Source organism: Nuphar pumila, chromosome 14 (genome assembly GCF_984573655.1).
Source record: "Nuphar pumila chromosome 14, dmNupPumi1.hap1.1, whole genome shotgun sequence".
NCBI lineage: Eukaryota > Viridiplantae > Streptophyta > Magnoliopsida > Nymphaeales > Nymphaeaceae > Nuphar > Nuphar pumila.
Genome location: NC_143262.1, coordinates 65,011,466 through 65,031,505, shown reverse-complemented (window position 1 = coordinate 65,031,505; position 20,040 = coordinate 65,011,466). Strand labels below are relative to the sequence as shown.

The 20,040-nt window shown below is 39.2% G+C and overlaps 1 protein-coding gene across 1 annotated transcript; it reads left to right on the top strand.

The window, feature by feature from the left end:
* Positions 1-1,828: 1,828 nt before the first annotated feature.
* Positions 1,829-2,416, top strand: LOC149816895 (uncharacterized). Its single transcript, XM_089986981.1, has one exon. It carries the CDS (start codon positions 1,829-1,831, stop codon positions 2,414-2,416), a length of 588 nt encoding a protein of 195 aa, XP_089843107.1.
* The last annotated feature ends 17,624 nt before the right edge of the window (positions 2,417-20,040 follow it).

Here is a 20,040-nt window from a genome sequence, read left to right as displayed (position 1 = left end):
CGACCTCGACCATTGCTATGAGCACATTGGTAAACCACATTACACATTGATTGATTATCGCCTTCACAGGTAAGATGCTTGATTGAGTCAAAAGGCCATAGCATGTAGAATGGGTCGTTGGTTAAGTAACCCCTGACACACCCATTCGTTTTCTTGTTGTTTGTCAAGGGAGAGGATGGATTAGTACACACACTTCGATGGACAAGTTGTTAACAACCATTCTACGAGCAAAGACTCGATGTCCCCAGTCATCGGAGTTAGGGGATGAGACTACCAGATATTATCTTAGGTGGTAGATCTTTTGGACTTCTGCAGAAGTAGGATGCATCCGTAGCCACGAACGCCTTTGGGGAATCCTCTCTCGGCTAACGATTGTCCCCTTAGGAACGAACTCAACTAGCTATTCGGGTTATTCAAAATACATAAAATAATAGACGCTCGAACTAGTCTCAGTTGTTTCTACGAGTCACGTCTGCGCGTACCCGCAATCCAGTTAATGATGGAACATAAAGTAACTTGTGCACTCCACTTGATGAATCATAGAATTGTGTTTTATGCTCCGTGATTTCAATTCATTATTAGATGTTTTGTTACAGCGTGCAACATGTGCTAGTTAGACTTTTACTTATGCTAATAAACTGCTCATGTTAGTTCAGTAACTGTTTAGTTACTCGTCACACATAGTTAATTATTTGTGCTTCTTTCAGACTTTTCTGTCTATTTGTGCACATACTAGTTTTTCACGAAACTAACCCATTTTATGGGTACAGGTGATGATTAGGTGCTTAACAGGCGATGGCGCGATTGCGAGATGTCTTCAGGATCCACTGTTACCACTCACAACTTTTGTCCTGATCGTTTTGGGTTTTTGTTACGGATTTCTTAAGGAAATCCAAATTTTGTACAACTTAAAAACTATTTATAATACGAATGTTTTCATCTAGATATTTGCAAGTTATGCCTTTGTCTTTTTGCTCTTTTAGCTAACGTGCCAAAGATTGTCAACTTGCCCTCTTTTCTTTTAAAAGAAATGCTTTCGCTGATTTTATAAATAAACTCTGAAATAAAACGGATTTTGGAGCCTTTTATACCATTTTAAAAAGGTTTACAAGTTCAAAATTTTGGGGCGTTACAACTTTTGGTATCAGAGCCAGGTTATTATACAGTGATTCTTGGACATCTGGCATCCGCATCGCGCTGTAAGTAATCTTTTTTTTTATGTTTTTACTATTAAATTTAGCATACCTTACATGGGTAATTGGGATCTCTTAAAGAATATGAATCCTTCGGACGGTGCAGAGTACGTACCAGGCAGAGGCGCATGACGGATGCGTTGCCGTTCAAGAAGGAGAAGGAACCCTATGACTTTTCGTCACGACCATGAAGGGTCCCGAGCTAAGTTTTGGGTAAGAAGGCCGAACCCCCTACTTTTGCGGATCCTTGGGGCTTTACGCTACCAAATGCTTCACCGCATTACACCCCCACGACCCCTCTTTACGGTCAAGGAGTCCCGAATGAAGAATTGCATCATTTTTCCCCTCTGCGAGGGATCAGGCATACGGGTATTGCAAGAGAGTACTTGAAGAAGTACTCTCGTCGACCCTAAAGGATATAGAACTCATTGTCTTTTCTCGATAATCGGTTTATCATTTTGTTTATCAAGTAACTTTTTGTACCAGAGTTTGTGTACTCTGTTGATTTTTGTAAAGTGTCTTTTTGTACCAGCACTGCTGGGTTTTTGTAACTTTGACACTTAGAAATACTATGATATTTTGGGTTCTTCATTATGTTTCTTTGAATCCTAACTTACGTATCTTTTATATTAAGAATGGTGCAAGGTACGAACGAAGGTTCGTCTGATGATTGGTCAGATCAACGAAGATTTGTCATGGATTCTCTCGGTGCTTTGGCAGATTCAATTCGAGGCCAAATGCGTGCTCCTGCACCCTCCTCTGAGCCAAGCCATCATACGACGGTCTCATATGAGAAATTTCTGAAACTTGATCCGCCCATTTTTGTTGGCAAAACCGATCCAGACTTGGCAAAAAACTGGATTAAAGAGGTGAAACGAGTTTTCCGAGTGCTGAATGTCCCAGACGACAAGAAGACTTTATTTGGAACCTTTCGATTGAAGGATGACGCCCACAATTGGTGGGACACGACCCAAGATATTCTGTTCCCAAATTCATCCGTGATTCCTTGGGAAGCCTTCAAAAAGGCGTTTTTGGAAAATTATTTTCCTCCTCATGCTCGAGAGAAAAAGAAGGTCGAATTTTTGGAACTCTGCCAGGGAACCTCCAAATTGGCGGACTATATCGCCAATTTTCAAAGGCTGGAGCGTTACTGTCTCGGCCTATTCGACGGTGAATGCAAACGGGCCGGCAAGTTCGTTCGAGGATTGAGGGAAGGACTCTGACCTAGGGTCCTCACCAGCATGCCCTCAACTTTCTCTGCGGTAGTTGCGGCTGCCACCTTCCTGAGCGAAGACTGGGAGCGCTCTAAGAGCACCCAAGCCAAGAAGCCACCTGTCGCAGGTGGAGAGCAAAAGAAGACCCCTTTCGGCGGCCAAGCCAAGCGGCCGCCCTTTTTTGTAAAAAGGGAAGGAGGAAGGAGGCAGGCTCCTCCTCACAAGCGTCAGCGCCCTCAGGGCAACCCTCCAGTTAGGCAGCAAGCTAGTGATGCTTTCCCCCTGTGCTCGCGACCCCATCCTGGACAAGCATGCCCTCGTGAGACCGGTGGATGCTTATATTGTGGTAATATGGGCCACTACATCCGGGAATGCTGCAAGAAGGCGATCAATGATCTCAGGTGAAACAACGGAGCACCTCTGTTTCCTCGACCACCACAGCAACCGCAACAACCACAACAACCACAATCCAGCAGTCAGAAGAAGACGCTAGGACGCATCTACACCTCCATGGTCGAGCAGTTGACTAAGGGCGAGCTCGTGCAAGGTACCATTCTGGTCGCTAACCGAGCAACTTTCGTACTCTTTGATTGTGGTGCCACTCATTCCTTTATTTCCGTAAAGTTTGCCGAATACTTGCACTTACCTGTTAGTCCTTTGAACAATGTTCTCGACGTGTATAATCCAATTGGGAAGAACACAGTCTGTGCGACCTATATACCAGCTTTGGACGTAGTCTTAGCCGATCGACACTTGCCCGCTCGTGCTATCCTGCTTGAGATGACAAAATTCGACGTCATCCTAGGCATGGATTGGTTGCACAAGTACCATGCCAAAATCTTTTGTCGGGATAGTAGAATTGTCTTGTCTACACTAGGGATGCCTAAGGTGGATTCAAGATTGTGAGACCGGTTCGAGCTAGCAAGATAATTTCTTCGCTAAAAGCGCAAAGCTACCTAAGAAGGGGATGCACTGCCTTTTTAGTTAGTGTCGTCCAGTCTGAGTCATCACAAGTTTCGATCAGAGATTTGAAGGTTGTTCGTGATTTTCCAGACGTCTTCCCAGAGGAGTTGCCAGGACTTCCCCCGCCTCGTGAAGTGGAATTCAACATCGAGTTGTTATTGGGTACTGCATCGATTTCTAAAGCTCCATACCGTATGGCGCCAATCGAGCTTGAGGAGCTCAAGAAGCAATTGCAGGAGTTGATGAATTTGGGTTTCATTCGCCCTAGTGTCTTGCCTTGAGGAGCTCCTGTCCTATTCATTAAAAAGAAGGATGGATCGTTGCGATTGTGCATTGATTATCGAATGCTCAATCAGGCCACAATAAAGAATAAATATCTGTTGCCTCGCATCAAGGACCTTTTCGATCAGCTAAGGAAGGCTAGGGTATTCTCTAAAATCAACCTTAGATCTGGGTACCATCAACTCAGAATCAAGGGAGATTATATCTCCAAAACAACTTTTCGAACTAGGTATGGGCATTACGAGTTACTGTCATGCCTTTCAGACTCACCAACGCTCCTGCAGCCTTCATGGACCTCATGAATCGTGTGTTCAAACCCTTTTTGGACACCTTCGTAATCGTGTTCATCGATGACATCTTGGTGTACTCGGAGACCTGTGATCAACATCGCGAACACCTGATCATAATCTTGGAGACCTGCGGAAGAAGTGTTTGTTCGCTAAGTTCTCCAAGAGCGAGTTTTGACTCAAGGAAGTTATGTTTTTGGGTCATGTTATATTCGAGAAAGAAGTATCCGTAGATCCTGCAAAGGTGGAGGCCGTACTAAATTGGCAACAACCGAGGAATGTTCGTGACATCAGGAGTTTTCTTGGATTAGCTGGATATTATCGAAGATTTATCCAAGACTTTTCCAAAATCTCTTTACCTATGACAAAACTGCTAAAGAAGAAGGCTAAGTTCGTGTGGGACGATACGTGCAAAAACAGTTTTCAGATGCTGAAGGAGCGACTTACTACCGCTCTTATCTTGGCCTTGCTTTCAGGACAAGGCAGCTTCGTGATCCATATGGACGCTTCAGGAACAAGCTTGGGATGTGTCCTGATGCAAAATGGGAAAGTAATCGCCTATGCCTCGCGGCAACTCAAAATCCATGAGAAGAATTACCCGACCCTTGATTTGGAGTTAGCAGCCGTGGTCTTCGCTTTGAAGATATGATGACACTATTTATACGGGGAACAGTTCGAGGCTTTTACGGATCACAAGAGCCTTAAGTACTTATTCTCGCAGAAAGAGCTAAACATGAGGCAACAACGTTGGTTAGAATTCTTAAAGGATTATGATTTCACCCTTTCCTATCATCCAGGGAAGGCAAATGTCATGGTTGACGCTCTCAGCCGCAAGGCTTTCGGCGTTTCTTTCAATCTATTATACGCTGATTGAAAGCTTTTTGAGGATCTCGTTTCTTGGAAACCATTTGCGGTCATGCAACAATCTATCAGACTTTCCAGCCTAGTGGCTCAACCTGAGCTATTAGCAAAGATTATTGCTGCGCAAAGGATTGATGCACAATATGTAAAGCTGAAGGCTCAAGCACAACAGGCCGATACCCCCTTTTGTCTGAAGGAAGAAGGAAGTTTATAGCGTAAGAATCGCCTCTGGGTCCCAAATGATCCTGTTTTGAGAGACGAGGTTCTCGCGGAGGCTCACAAGTCCAGATACACGATCCACCCAGGAGGCACGAAAATGTTCAAAGACCTGCAGCGAGGTTATTGGTGGAGCGGAATGAAGCGATATGTGGCCGAGTATATCGCCAAGTGTTTGACTTGTCAACAGATTAAGATCGAGCATCAACGACCTGGCGGAGTAATGCAATAGATTGAAATCCCACAATGGAAATGGGAAGACATCACTATGGACTTTATCGTCGGTTTGCCAAAGACTCAGAGAAAGCATGATGCGATTTGGGTGATCGTCGATCGACTTACCAAATCGGCACATTTCCTCCCTTTTCGCCTCAGTCAGTCACTCGACAGTCTGGCGGACCTCTATGTTCGGGAGATTGTAAGATTGCACGGTGTTCCAATGTCCATCATCTCCCATCGCGACCCTAGGTTCACCTCAAGATTTTGGGGACAATTGCAGTCAGCCTTGGGTACAAAATTGAAGTTTAGCACCGCTTTCTACCCTCAGACTGACTGACAGTGTGAACGCACGATTCAGACTTTGGAAGACATGCTACGTGCATGCATGTTGGATTGGAAAGGAGAATGGGATTCTCATACCAGTCTGGCAGAATTCGCGTACAACAATAGTTATCACGCTAGCATCGGGATGGGCCCTTACGAGGCCTTCTACGGGAAGCCCTGTTGATCACCTCTCTACTAGGAAGAGGTCGGCGAGCAAAGATTGGATTCTCTGATAGTGCTACAACACTACACTCAGCAAGTGCAATTGATTCGGGAGCGACTCCGTACTGCCCAGAGCCGACAGAAAAGTTATGCGGATCGTCATCGTCGAGAGCTCACCTTCTCGACGGGAGATATGGTTTTTGTTAAGGTATCTCTCACAAAAAGCATTTTCCGGTTCGGGAAAAAGGGGAAGCTAAGTCCCAGATTCGTCAGACCATTCAAGATCCTAGATTGAATTGGTGAAGCAGCTTACCGTGTGGCTTTACCTCCTCAATACGGTCAGATTCATAATCTCTTTTACGTGTCCATATTGAGGAAATATGCGCATGACCCGTCACACATCATCCATTATGATGATGTAGACATTCAGAAGGATTTATCTTTCGAGGAAAGACCAATCTAAATCGTGGATCGTCGAGATCAAGTGCTTAGGTCAAAGACTATATCCCTTGTCAAGGTGCGTTGGCAGCACCATGGGATAGAAGAATGTACTTGGGAGCCAGATTCTGACATTAGGGAAATATACCTTGACCTGTACTTGGTGTACTTGGAGCGATAATTCCAATCTAATTTCGAGGACAAAATTATTTTAAGGAGGGTAGGATATAAAACCCAGTGTTAAAAAAAAAAAAATCGGACCCGGGTCGAATCTGGACCCGACCCTGATCCATACCCGAGCCAGCCCCAGCCCGTCGAACGGGCTTTCAGGGGCTGGCAAGAAGCGGCATACAAGGGGCCGCCCACCCCCTACGCCCTCTACAAAAGGAATGAGAGAGGGGGAGGAGAGGCGTTCGAGCCTCAACCCCGACTCTCTCTCGTCTCTCGTCTCTATCCCCTCTGTCTCTGCTCTCCCTCCCCGACTACATCTCTCTCTCTCTCGTCGCTGATCCGACGCCGACGAACCCTCTCCGTCGAGACAGCCCGACGACCTCCCACCTCCCCAGGCGACCTCTCTCCCTCTGGCAGCCCAGGTAACCCCCCCCCCCCATTCTCCTCTCTTTTCCCCCCCCTTCTTCCTCTGGGTTCGGCGGAAGGTCGGCACCCTGCCGTGCCTTCCTCTTCACTTTTCCGACAAGCAAGGGGGCTCTGCCCCCCCTTGCCTTCATCTCCTTTAGCAGGCAGGGGGCTCCGCCCCCTGCCCTCTTTACTGTTCCGGCAGGGGCCATGGCCCCTGCCCTTCTCTTTCGAGTAGGGGCCGATGGCCCCTACCCTTCCCTTAAGAAAGGAAGCAGGAGCCTTCGGCTCCTGCCTTGTTTCTTGGAAACACAGTAGAGGCCGATGGCTCCTGCCCCTCTCTAGATCGACAGGGGCCTCTGGCCCCTATCCCATGTATTGTCGAGCAAAGCTCGGCAAGGGCCATTTGGCCTCTGCCTCCTCTTTTGGAAAGCCGCAGGGGGCCTTTGGCCCCTGCACTCTCTCTCTCTGCTCATTTTTTTGGCAGGGGCCATCGGCCCCTGCCCTTTCTTTTTCTGGTAGGGGCCGATGGCCCCTGCCCTTCCTTTAAAACTAAGCAGGAGCCTTCGGCTCCTACATCCCTTTTTGAAAACCCAATAGGGGCCGAAGGCCCTGCCCCTCTTTTTATAAACCCCGCAAGGGCCGATGACTCCTGCACCTGTTTCCTTTTTCGGCATGGGTCATTGGACCCTACCCCGTTCTGTTTCAAGTCTGCAAGGACCGTTGATCCCTGCCCTTGTTTTGCAGAGAAGTCGAGACCCCAGTCCTTTGTTGCTATTTTCCTCATTCACTTAAATGCATGCTAATAACGTACCTTTGCAGCTTACGCAACGGAGCCCGTTCGCGCCCCGCGAACTGAACCAACAATTACCTACGCTCGTAGATGACCTCTTTCGCGCAATACCCCGAGGTAGGGGAAATTGCACAAGGACTTAAATAACTGAAGCTAGCTTAAATAATTAAAGACCGAAAGGACAAAAATATATATTTATAAGTATATAAGTATGCTTTTAGCTCAAGGACGCGGTTTCGCGATCCTTGTCCTTTATTTACGCATTTTCCTGCTTTCTGTCTTTAATTTGCCGTCGCGCTTTGCGCCCAGGCTTTTACTTTCGTATTTTTTGCTTTCTGTCTTTAATTTTCCGCCGCGCTTTGCACCCAGGCTTTTACTTTCGTATTTCCTACTTTTTGTCTTTAATTTGCTGCCGCGCTTGCACCCAGGCTTTTACTTTCGTATTTCCTGCTTTCTGTCTTTAGCTCAAGGACGCGGTTTCGCGATCCTTGTCATTTGCTTTCGCATTACTTGTTCTATGTTTGTCGTCGCGCTTTGCGCCCAGGCTTTTGCTCTCGCATTTGCTGCTTTCTGTCTTTAAAATTTGCAACCTCGATGGATGAAATGAGTCTTTTTATATCGAACATATGGTTTTGCAAACAACGTTGGTTTTGAAGTATCACAGCGGGTCATCCTGAATCAAGCATTCAGAAGGAGTAGTTCCTCTACTCTAGTTCGTTTTTCTGACATAGCTCGAGATTACCCAACATCCGGGGCTCGAGCAAGCTTGTGAGCATAATTTTCTCATGCGAAATCTGTATTTACCGTTTATCATTATCAGTGTCAAAATTTGTGTTGCATATTGACACTACGATAATGAATGTGATATTCGAGAAAATCACATGCCATAAGTTGGCACATGGTATTAGTCATTTCAAAAGTTTAGAATGATGACATTATATCTTTGCAAATCATGTTGTTGAGACTCCTAATGAGGACCTAGAACCCTTCCTCGTAACATACTCATAGACATGCATGGCATGCGAGTAATACGATGGATGTTGAGACGGTCATTCGACCTCGACCATTGCTATGAGCACATTGGTAAACCACATTACACATTGATTGATTATCGCCTTCACAGGTAAGATGCTTGATTGAGTCAAAAGGCCATAGCATGTAGAATGGGTCGTTGGTTAAGTAACCCCTGACACACCCATTCGTTTTCTTGTTGTTTGTCAAGGGAGAGGACGGATTGGTACACACACTTCGATGGACAAGTTGTTAACAACCATTCTACGAGCAAAGACTCGGTGTCCCCAGTCATCGGAGTTAGGGGATGAGACTACCAGATATTATCCTAGGTGGTAGATCTTTTGGACTTCTGCAGAAGTAGGATGCATCCGTAGCCACGAACGCCTTTGGGGAATCCTCTCTCGGCTAACGACTGTCCCCTTAGGAACGAACTCAACTAGCTATTCGGGTTATTCAAAATACATAGAATAATAGACGCCCGAACTAGTCTCAGTTGTTTCTACGAGTCGCGTCTACGCGTACCCGCAGTCCAGTTAATGATGGAACATAAAGTAACTTGTGCACTCCACTTGATGAATCATAGAATTGTGCTTTGTGCTCTGTGATTTCAATTCATTATTAGATGTTTTGTTACATCGTGCAACATGTGCTAGTTAGACTTTTACTTATGCTAATAAACTGCTCATGTTAGTTCAGTAACTGTTTAGTTACTCGTCACACATAGTTAATTGTTTGTGCTTCTTTCAGACTTTTCTGTCTACTTGTGCACCTACTAGTTTTTCACGAAACTAACCCATTTTATGGGTACAAGTGATGATTAGGTGCTTAACAGGTGATGACGCGATTGCGAGATGTCTTCAGGATCCACTGTTACCACTCGCAGCTCTTGTCCTGATCGTTTTGGGTTTTTGTTACGGATTTCTTAAGGAAATCCAAATTTTGTACAACTTAAAAACTATTTATAATACGAATGTTTTCATCTAGATATTTGCAAGTTATGCCTTTGTCTTTTTGCTCTTTTAGCTAACGTGCCCAAGATTGTCGACTTTCCCTCTTTTCTTTTATAAGAAATGCTTTCGCTGATTTTATAAATAAACTCTGAAATAAAAAGGATTTTCGAGCCTTTTATACCATTTTAAAAAGGTTTACAAGTTCAAAATTTTGGGGCGTTACACTCCAAGTACCCAAACACAGGTAATCTTCTCTGAACACTTTTTGTCTTTGATCTATACTCTGTATTTTTGCTGATATCCCAATTATGATCTTTTTAACTGTATTGATTACGTAGATGCATGTTTATTCCTTAGGTGTCATATTGAGGCCAATATTTATTTACGGGAAGTGAGGGTAGATGGCTTTAAGATTCCCCTTGATCTAATTGGGGAACCTCTTGAGAAGTTCTTGCGCACTAGTGAAAATCTTACGAGGCTGTTAAACTCTCTGCCTGCTTTAGACCTCCTCTTAGCACCACCAGTGAGCGTTGATGATATTGTTGCACTTGCAATTATTAAGGCAATTACTGATGATGACTTCTTTGGTGTTTTTACTATTGATCAAATCAAGGAAGCAGTTGTGACTGTGAGTGTATGAGCGTGTGTAAAATTTTATCAACCTATTCTTCTTTTCAAGAGTCTCTCTTATGTAGATATCTACATTTTTTGTTGAATGGTAGACAGACATGATATACAATTGGCCCTATAGAAAAGAGCTCGACTGAATATGATCAGTTTTTTTTTACTTGTTGAATTAAATTTGATATCTGGATTAGTGGATTGTGTGTTACCCATACTCGATAACATAATAATAGGATCTGGGCCCACCAAGTCAGATGCGATTGATAAATTTTTTATGTATAACTTGTTTGGTTAAATTTGTTTTGCCTATTTTGTATACATTTTTTTATGTGTTCTTTGTCTATACACTACTTATATAATTTGTACAATGAGAAAAAAAATTCTCGATATTTATATTTTAAACAATTTTTTTTAAATTTTGTGATGGATTAGCGACAGATATGTATCCATCGCTAAAATTCAGCAAAAATTCAGGCACAAAATAGCGAAGTAATTTAGCGACGGATATTATCCGTCAATAAATTTTAGCGACGAATTTATATCCGTCGCAAAAAAAAATCAGTCATTATTTAGTGACGAATTATGGCATTCACTGATCCCTTGCAATTTAGCGATGAAAGTAGCGATAGATTTTTTCCGTCGCTAATTAGCGACCAGGGAATTGTGACGGACGCTATCCATCGCTAATCTATCGCCAATCCATCTCTAACAATTTTAGAGACGGATTAGCGATGGATAACGTCTGTTGCTAATCCACAGAATTCTTGTAGTGATTAGATCGGTCCAATTTCACTAGTGAGAATGACAAATGGGCTAAAAATGACAACTAGGCTTGGATCTGATCCAGATCCAAATAGCTTAGACAATAATAGAGCTGGATCTGATCTAGATCCACTTAGTATGGGTGACAACTTGGGTCCAAATCCAAGTCAAGGATGACAACTAGGGTCCAGATCCAAATAGTATGGATGAAAAGTGGGATCCAAGTCCAAATCAAGGATGACAAATGAGGTTTTGGCAACAACTTGGACTGGATTTGGGTCCAAATACCAATATAAATAAGGTAAGAACCTTGTTTTGGGCATAACTTTCAATCCCGATATCCGTTTGAGGTGATTTTTCATGCATTTGAAAGCTTATGATGTCCTCAAATTTTCGTTTGAAAATATCATTTTCTAAGCTAAAATGCATTTGAAGTAGATCTAATAGTTTTTTATATAAAACATCAGTGTTTCAAGAAAATTGACATTTGGATAAAATCCATGGAATGATGATTGGTTCAAATTTGGAGTGTCTACAACTCTTTAAATTCATTTATCATGATGATAGTACTATTGATAAATATGAAGTTATTAATATAGAGGCATGTAATTAAGATATCACCATCATCATGCATTTTCAAGTATAGTTCTTGAACATATGGCATTTTGAGAACCCATTGTCATGAAAATACTTGTTAATTTTAGCATTCCAAGCTCTAGGGACTTGGTTCAAAATATAAAATGTTTTATGTAATTTGTAAACTTTGTCTTCATGCCCCTTAATGATATAACATGATGGTTGCTCAACATACACCTCTTTTTCACCACCAAGGTGGATTACACATGTGGTTAGCGGGGTCCTATGTCAAGTTAAAGAACCAGAATCCCTTGTTAGTACTTTTCAAGGACACATCCATCACAAAGTTTATTAAGATGGTCAATTGGGGTCAGTCATTTCACCACGTTTAATTATGCAACAATTTCAAAGCATAACATTGAAGTGTCTGAAACTCAAATGCTACAACAAAGGTTTTTCATCTACACAAGCACTCAAGCATTTTAGCACATCATTGTGTATTTCTTTTCCCAGATGTAGAATGCTTAGGCAACATCGACAACCAGTCTTTTTCTTTTTCAAGGATAGTTTTAGAAAATTAATTATTGTTATCAAAATACTCTGATATGTATTTTAAATTATTAAAATTAAATTAAATCTTAATATCTACATTTTAATTTAGTTATGATAATTGATTATATTTTAACCCGCCCAGAATATTTAACCCAAAGAAAAAGGATGTTTTCGCTATTTAAAAAAAAAGTCTTTTTTGAAATTTAAGGGTTAAAATTTTGGGGATTTAGAGAATGGTATAAGAGCGGGATGAAAACATCGACTCATGACACGTCCAACAATCTGACATCGCTCGGTAAGTAGGTCCAACAATCTGACGTCCATTTAGGGATGTATTGGATTATATATAACTCAAAATATTTTGTATCATATCTCATTGGATTAAACCCATAGGGTCGGGCGCTCCAAACAATATCATTAATGTTTTGACAAAAATTTTGATTGATCAATGGCTCACCTATTAAATCCTAATCAACTTTGACGTTCCTCATTTTGAGGGCATTGAAATCGACTATCTACAAGCCCAAATTGGTGTTGATTTAAGCATTTTATCATCGATCAAAATTCATGCCTAATTGTAGGTCAAAAATTAATATTTTTCTATATTGACTAAATTTTTTCGTTGATCCGTGTGCGTATGATTAAATCTAAGACTACCACGATAATCTATGTTTCGAAGGCTATTGAATCAACTATTTAAACATCAAATTTTGTTGAGTTTTTGTGTCTGTAGGCCTCTTGAAAGGTTACTATATCTCTGGAACTCAAGGCAAGGTAAGAAGTCCCCACATTTCTTCTCTAGCTTAATTAATTTCAAAGTCTAATAAGGTAGGACCCATAATTTAATTTTTTTGTTTTATTAATAAATAATATTAATAGATATTAACCTCTTATAATAGAGATAAGACTCTTGACTAAACTCATCTATAAATAGAGGTTCTCATAAGGAGGATTAACAATGTTAGTTTTCTCTCCCTCTCCTTATTGAAGTGCATCTTCCTTCTTCTTCCTTACATCTCCTTCTTTCTTCTAACCTTTGAGGTAGTTCATACCCCCATTAGAGACTTACAACTACCTTGGTGAATGTTTAATCCAGCCTAGAAGGTGGTGCATGTGAAAGAAAAAATGACGGTCTTGTTGCGGGAAAAGCATTTTCGGTAGGCAATCTCTACTTTCATAGTGTTCGATTTCGGGATGCATTAGCATACTCTTTTTTTTATTCAGGGCATGAATCTGCATGTAATCTATGTCTAGAATGTCTATGGATATTAGATCTATATGAAAAAGATTTTTGAAAACTCAAAACGATGTTTTAGAATATCAATTTTGAGAAAATGATTTAGAAAATACTAGTTTTGAAACCCCAAAGAGCAAAAATCATGTGAATATTTATATCTATATTTTATTAGTTTGTTTAGCATGTATAATGAATATAGAAGGACATTTTTTAGTGTTTCTCCAAAGATATTGATGCGGTAAATTTGGCTCTTGCCTATATCTTAGTTAAAGATATGCGAAAATCATTTTAAAGAAGGTTTTGGCAAAAACATTTTAAGGTTTTGATATTTTATGATAAAGAAAGTTGATTTCAGCATATATGGTAGACTAGTTCATGTGTAGCATGATTAAATAATATATTATTGCATAAATAAACCATTATTTTATGTTTAAGGTTTCTTGTGATTCTTGCATAAATAAAATTGTATTTGAGATATTCTATGAAGGTTTTATGATTCTTGGATGATGGATATCAATGTTTTATCAAGATTAGCATAAATATAATCAAAGATATGTTGTATGATATTGTAAATATGTTTAGAACATAAAAAATCATGATTATATGAATTTTACCATGATTTTTGTTCTTGCTTCATAGATCTTGTATGAGTTTGAATCTTGGCTATTCTGTCTTCATTTTTTGTTTCGACGAGTTTCAGAAAAAAATTTGATATCTCTATGAAAACAAAGTCACTAAATTAAAAGAAAAACACTGGACTATTCTACACATCTAGGGCTTGAATTTAAAATCTTGTTTCGGTCCATTTGGTTCTATTTTGAGGTCGAAACGTCCATTACAATAGAACATAGGTTATCTGCCCTGTCAGCAGGACTATTCTTACTAAAGATCTTGATAGTTTTAAAACCCCAATCAAAATTTATCAAAATAAATTATGAAAAATTTGGGTGAAAGGTAACATGTATAAGAAGAGTTTATAAAAAGGATTTTGTCAAAAGATTTTTTTGTAGGCCTTGAAAAAAAATTAAACTGGGATAAATATTAGAAAGGATCTGTCTGATATTTTTCCTTAACAGGATTCAGTCCCAAAAAAATTTTGATTTTATTATGATGCATTTTGCAGTTCTGTTTCTTGTAATGTGTTGATGAGATGTTGGGGTTGTCCTAATAAAATTTTGAGAATGAAATTCAGTTCTTGTAATTTTTGGTGGGTTTTTCCAAAATCGAGTTAACAAGGATCTGAACTGCACAATATGGTATGTGTTGGTACCTAGTTGTATTTTATTTTGTGCAGCATATTTATTGATACTTAATTGAGATATTGGATTGCAGAATTGTATAGATTTTATGATAGAGACTAATTAAAAGCATGCATAGAGTGCCATGAATATTATTTTATATGAACCCTGGACATGGTTGCATATTTGCATTAGCACGATTAACAAGAGAGTTAATTAAGAAATCAAAATGATGTTAATCCTCTTATGGCTTATTGAGAGAGTAAGCATGGTATTGATGGTTCTATGAGGATATTGTTTTAGCATGAAAAGTTGCTTTGACCCCTATCCACAAAACCCGTAAGTGGAGAAACTACCATGATTTGTCTGTGGTGTGGTAGGTAAGACTCATAAGAAAAATCAGATATATCAGGTTGCAGGAGGTTGGGAACTCTTCCTAAAAATTATATTTTTCTCTTTAGAGTAGTCACAGTTGGGACGTTATGCAGGTTAATAAAATATAATTGCTTAAATATACAAACCTATGATGTACCTCCATGTTAAGAGTGTTTATGTTATACCCACAAACAAATATTGACAAGCGAAACAAGAATACGAATTGCATGTAGATAGAACATTGCATGCATCATATAAGCAAGAAAATGATAATTGAAGATAAGAACTTACTTCATGCATAAATGACTCACATCACTAGAATGGTAAGTTCATGCATCTTGTATATGTTGATGTATTTTGTAAATATTCATGCATATGCATAATTTATTGTATTATTGCAAATCTTAGCATAAATGAATGTGCATTAAATTAACTTGCTAGCATAATTTTATATTTATTGTCTGCTAAGATATGTGTTATATGATTGATATATAAGGTTGTGTTTGAATGTATTCTGATATCGTGTATTTATTACAAGTATGTTATTTTCTACCAGGCTTTCACGAATCTAACCCGTTTTATGGGGTTGCAAGTAAATTATGATGTTTAATTGCGGAGTGAATACAGAATGCTTAGGAAGCGTCGATAGCCAGTCTTTTCCTTTTTCGGATATAGTTTTGGAAAAATAATTATTGTTATCAAAATACTATGATATATATTTTAAATTATTGAAACTGAATTAAATCTTAATGTTTACATTTTAATTCAGTTATGATAATTGATTGTACTGGAACCTGTCCAGAATGTTTAACCCAAAGAAAAATATTGTTTTCACTGCTTTAAAAAGAAAAAAAAAAGTTTCTCTGAAATTTAAGGGTTAAAATTTTGAGGTATTACATAAACATTGGAAATAAAGTCATGTTTATCATTCTTAAATTGAATCAAAATTTTACCTTTCTTTTTTTTGCCAAAAAATGAGAAGCAACATCAATGGTTACCTTTAATCAATTCATCAAGTTTTACAAGCATCTTTTTTCTTTTTACACATGATTGTTAGCCCCACTATCAATATACTAAAGAATTGCATTCATTAAAGTCTCCTTCTTTACACACCAACAATAGACTTCAAGACACCTTATCAATCTTCTTTTTGTAAGACTTTCTCATCAATCTTAATTTTATTAGTCCTCAAATTTGCATTTGGTACTAATATAATTATACTTACAATTGAAGCATTGAATATTAGAATGATCATACCATTGTCGATGACCCATTCTACTACCATAACCTCTACTTGTTCGTATTGGTCTTCTTTAAATCTCATTATTGGCATTACCAAAGTCAAGTCCACCTCTATTTGATTGACCATGACATCTTTGACCTCTTCCTCTGGTCCACCTCTTGTTTTTCTTAAAGACACGTTACTTTGCAAAGCTTAATCTAATAGAGAATTAGTTTTTTTTTGTAAATCATTGCTTATAAACTTGAAGAGAGCTCATGGATTGATTTATAATCATAGTTTCTAGATCTTTGGACTCTTCTATAACTACAACAACAAAATCAATGTTCGTATTCAAAGATTATAAAATATTTTTCACAATTTGAACGTCAGTCAAATTAATTTTTTTAATTGATTAGATACCGTCACCTTCCTTCATTTGGAGCACTTCAAACTTGACTCTTAACGTTTGAAGGCAAACTTTGAAGTAGTTTTGGAGAATCTTCAGTGTTTGTTTTGAATTGGTTGTCAATGCAATTATCTCAAAAATTGATTGATCTACACGTAGATGAAAAAGAGAGATTTCTTATTTTTTTTTTTATTCGCCATGAGAGATTTCTTGTCATCTTTTGATAAAGTATTCAGTTGAGCATTTATTAGTTCAGTATATGCATCATTTGGATACACCAATTCTTGTAATTATCTTTGGACAAACGAGGCTTGATTACTTTTTAGTTAGTAGTGTCCTCAACTATGGTAATCCAAAAAGACTAGCGACTTGTTTCAACTCTTCCAACCCATGCCAAGAAGAAAACAGTAAAGATTCTCCATATCTAAACCTGAGTTTAGACTGGTTGATCATAGATTATAGATAACAAGTTTCATCCAATTCATGTAATATCCTCTTACACTTTATAGAAAATTCTGCTTGAAGCATCTTACAAAGAGATGGTTATAGTTGCTAGACTCCGTATTAAAGATAGAAGACATCTCCTCTAAGGGTCGATGACGCCATTTTTAATTGTTTAACCAGTGTTTTTCAGGAAAATGGACTCTTATTTATTGAGCACCTTCGTCCACCACTTGGAAACTTATGAACTGGGCTGAGTTGGTTTAACAAAAAGAATTGGTGCACCTCCCTTGCCTAATCCAACGGTTGAGTCACAGTCAACGTGGCCGAATGTTGAAGTTGACCTCTTCTAGGCTGACTCAGATTAATAACACGGATTTGGATCTTAAAGACATGCATCATCCATCTTAGCCTATGTATTATTGGACAGCTTTAAACCTACTCTGGACCGGATTCAGGCAGACTTCTGACCAAGATTTACTCAACACACACAAATATACACGTATAGTAACCCGTAACAATGAACGTGCAAATTGTCCACTGTTGGGTGGGATGAGGGCGTGTGATCAGCGGCGGGCGCTAATTCAGCACAAAATCGACTGATTTTCTGCTGAGACAATTAGCAGTGACGCTAATTGGTCTTTTTTGCCCAAAATTGACGCGCGAGGTACATCCGACACTCTTCGACTTTTGTCCATAGACTGTATGAGTTTCATATATATATATATATATATATATATATATATATATATATATATATATATATAGAGAGAGAGAGAGAGAGAGAGAGAGTAGTGTAAGGTTGAACACAAGCAGCACGTGCACAAAGGGCAAAACAACACCGTTTAGCAGCAATCAGCAACCGCGCTACAGCCCCATTTTTTTGGACGCACAGTGCGCAACCGTACATCTGATGGTCATTCTACGCCATTGACATCAAGGAGAGTTCGATGATACCGCATACTCTCTCTCTCTCTCTCTATATATATATATATAGAGAGAGAGGAGGGTATCATCGAACCCCTATATATATATATATAGAGTGAGAGCAATAGTACAATGTCAGTATGAATAACTAGTAATCTCACACTGACAGCCAAAAGAACACTTAACATGCTATTTTTTTCTGTAGCTTTTACTCAGAATAATATACAAGTGAACACAACAGTCTCACTACAAGAAAATTGTTAATTAGCGACGGAAATTTGCGACGGATTTTTTCCGTCGCTAATTAGCGACAGATTAGCTAGAGATAGAATCTGTCGCTAATTCGCTACGGATTAGCGAGGAAACAACTTTTATCGCTAATCTGTCTCTACTTAGCGACGGATTAGCGACTGCAATTTTTTGTCGCTAATTTTTATTACAAGAACACCATTTTAGCGATGGATTTAGAGAGGGAACTCTGTCGTCGCTAATCCGTCGCTAATTAGCGGCAAAATATATTCCGTCGCTTTTTTGGTATTTTGGTATTTTGATTTAGCGACGGAATTTTTTCATCGCTAAGCCGTCGCTAAATGTCGCGTAAATCCCTAATCCCATCCCTCTTTCTCTTTTTCCTGTTTCGCTGTCTTGCTCCCGCCCGCCGCCCTCTCCCTCCCGCCGCCCGTCGGCTCTCGCCACCGCCCGGCCGCCGCCGCTCGCCAGCTGCCGCTCCCCGTCAGCCTCCCGCCACCGCCCGGCGACGCGCAGGTAATCACTTGCATCTTCTTCTTCTTCTTCTTCTTCTTCTTCTTCTTCTTCTTCCTCCGATTCCTCATCTGCAGCCTCCAGGTCATTATTTTTGAAGTTCATATGATTACGAAAATTGGGAGAAATTCGGGGTTTGGTTGATGTAGGTTTCGAATGATTTTTAAATACATACTTTTGTTTGGGGTTTTGATTTTTAGTGTTTCGATTTTGGACATGGGTGAACGGTGAATCGGTGATGGCTTGATGGGGCTTTCCAAATATATAGGAATTTTGTTTCTAAACTAATTTGATTAATTTGTTGTTACTTGTTAGTTGTTGCTTGTTAATGATTCATGAATGATAAAGTTAGAGTTTAGAATTTTTTGCACAGTTTGTCCATCACATTTTCAGTTGCTAGATGGGATCTCAGTGTCATGTAGATGGCTATATATGTTTTTTTTTCTGATTTCTTGAAATAGTGTTGCTAAAAGAATATGTTTGGGATTTTTATGCATCTCATTGCAACAGATTCTTTTGGTTCAGTTACTTCAGTTGGAGTTTTTTTTTTGTTTGATTTGAGCATGTGAATGTGAAGATGTGTGATGTCTGTGGTTGGTTGACTAGGCTGTTTTTTTTGTTTTAAATGTTCTGTTATAAGTTATGACCCGCCTGTAGCATATAAGCAGGTGTCCGCTTCGAATTTCCGATGATGATTGTATCATCAGATTGAAATTTAGATAATGGTTTTCCATGGTTGGATTGTGATACAACTGAATCCACGTATTTATTCAGATTTTGGTTCTGATTTGGGCAAAATTGTATAAACAGAGTTCCTAACTTCTATTTTGATATTTATTTCATAGAATCATTTTTTGCTTTCTAGAAATTGCAGAAGGGTCTCTGATTTGCCTATTACCCCCTGGAGTGCCATTTTGCTACGAATTGCATGAGTTTTATTTTTCAAAAATAATAGCAAGTTTAGAAACTCTTGTTGCATGCGTAAACTAGATTAGAAAAACAAAACATTTGTTTGATTATTTTGTGAATATTTTTTAGAATTACTAGTTTATAAAGAATCTTTTAATCCTAGTATTTATCTATGTTTAGGCAAATGACAAATAGAATAATCATGGTTTTAGTAAAGCCATCAATATCGAACTGAGATATAATTGATTGTGGGTTTGGATCTGATCATATTTGGGTTTATTTATGTAATTAACCAATCCTATGCGATAAGGTATCAATTGCTATGTCAGGGTAGAAATCACAATCCCTCCACATGTGAATTGCTTCTTCTTAATTCATTTTTTCCATGATGTTCAATGCTTCTGTTTCACTTTATTTCATCGCATTTCATCATTAGATATATCATCAACAATTTAGTTGTTTTTTGCATTGCATAAGTGTTTGTGTTTCCCTAATTAGCTTCAATATTCATTTTAAC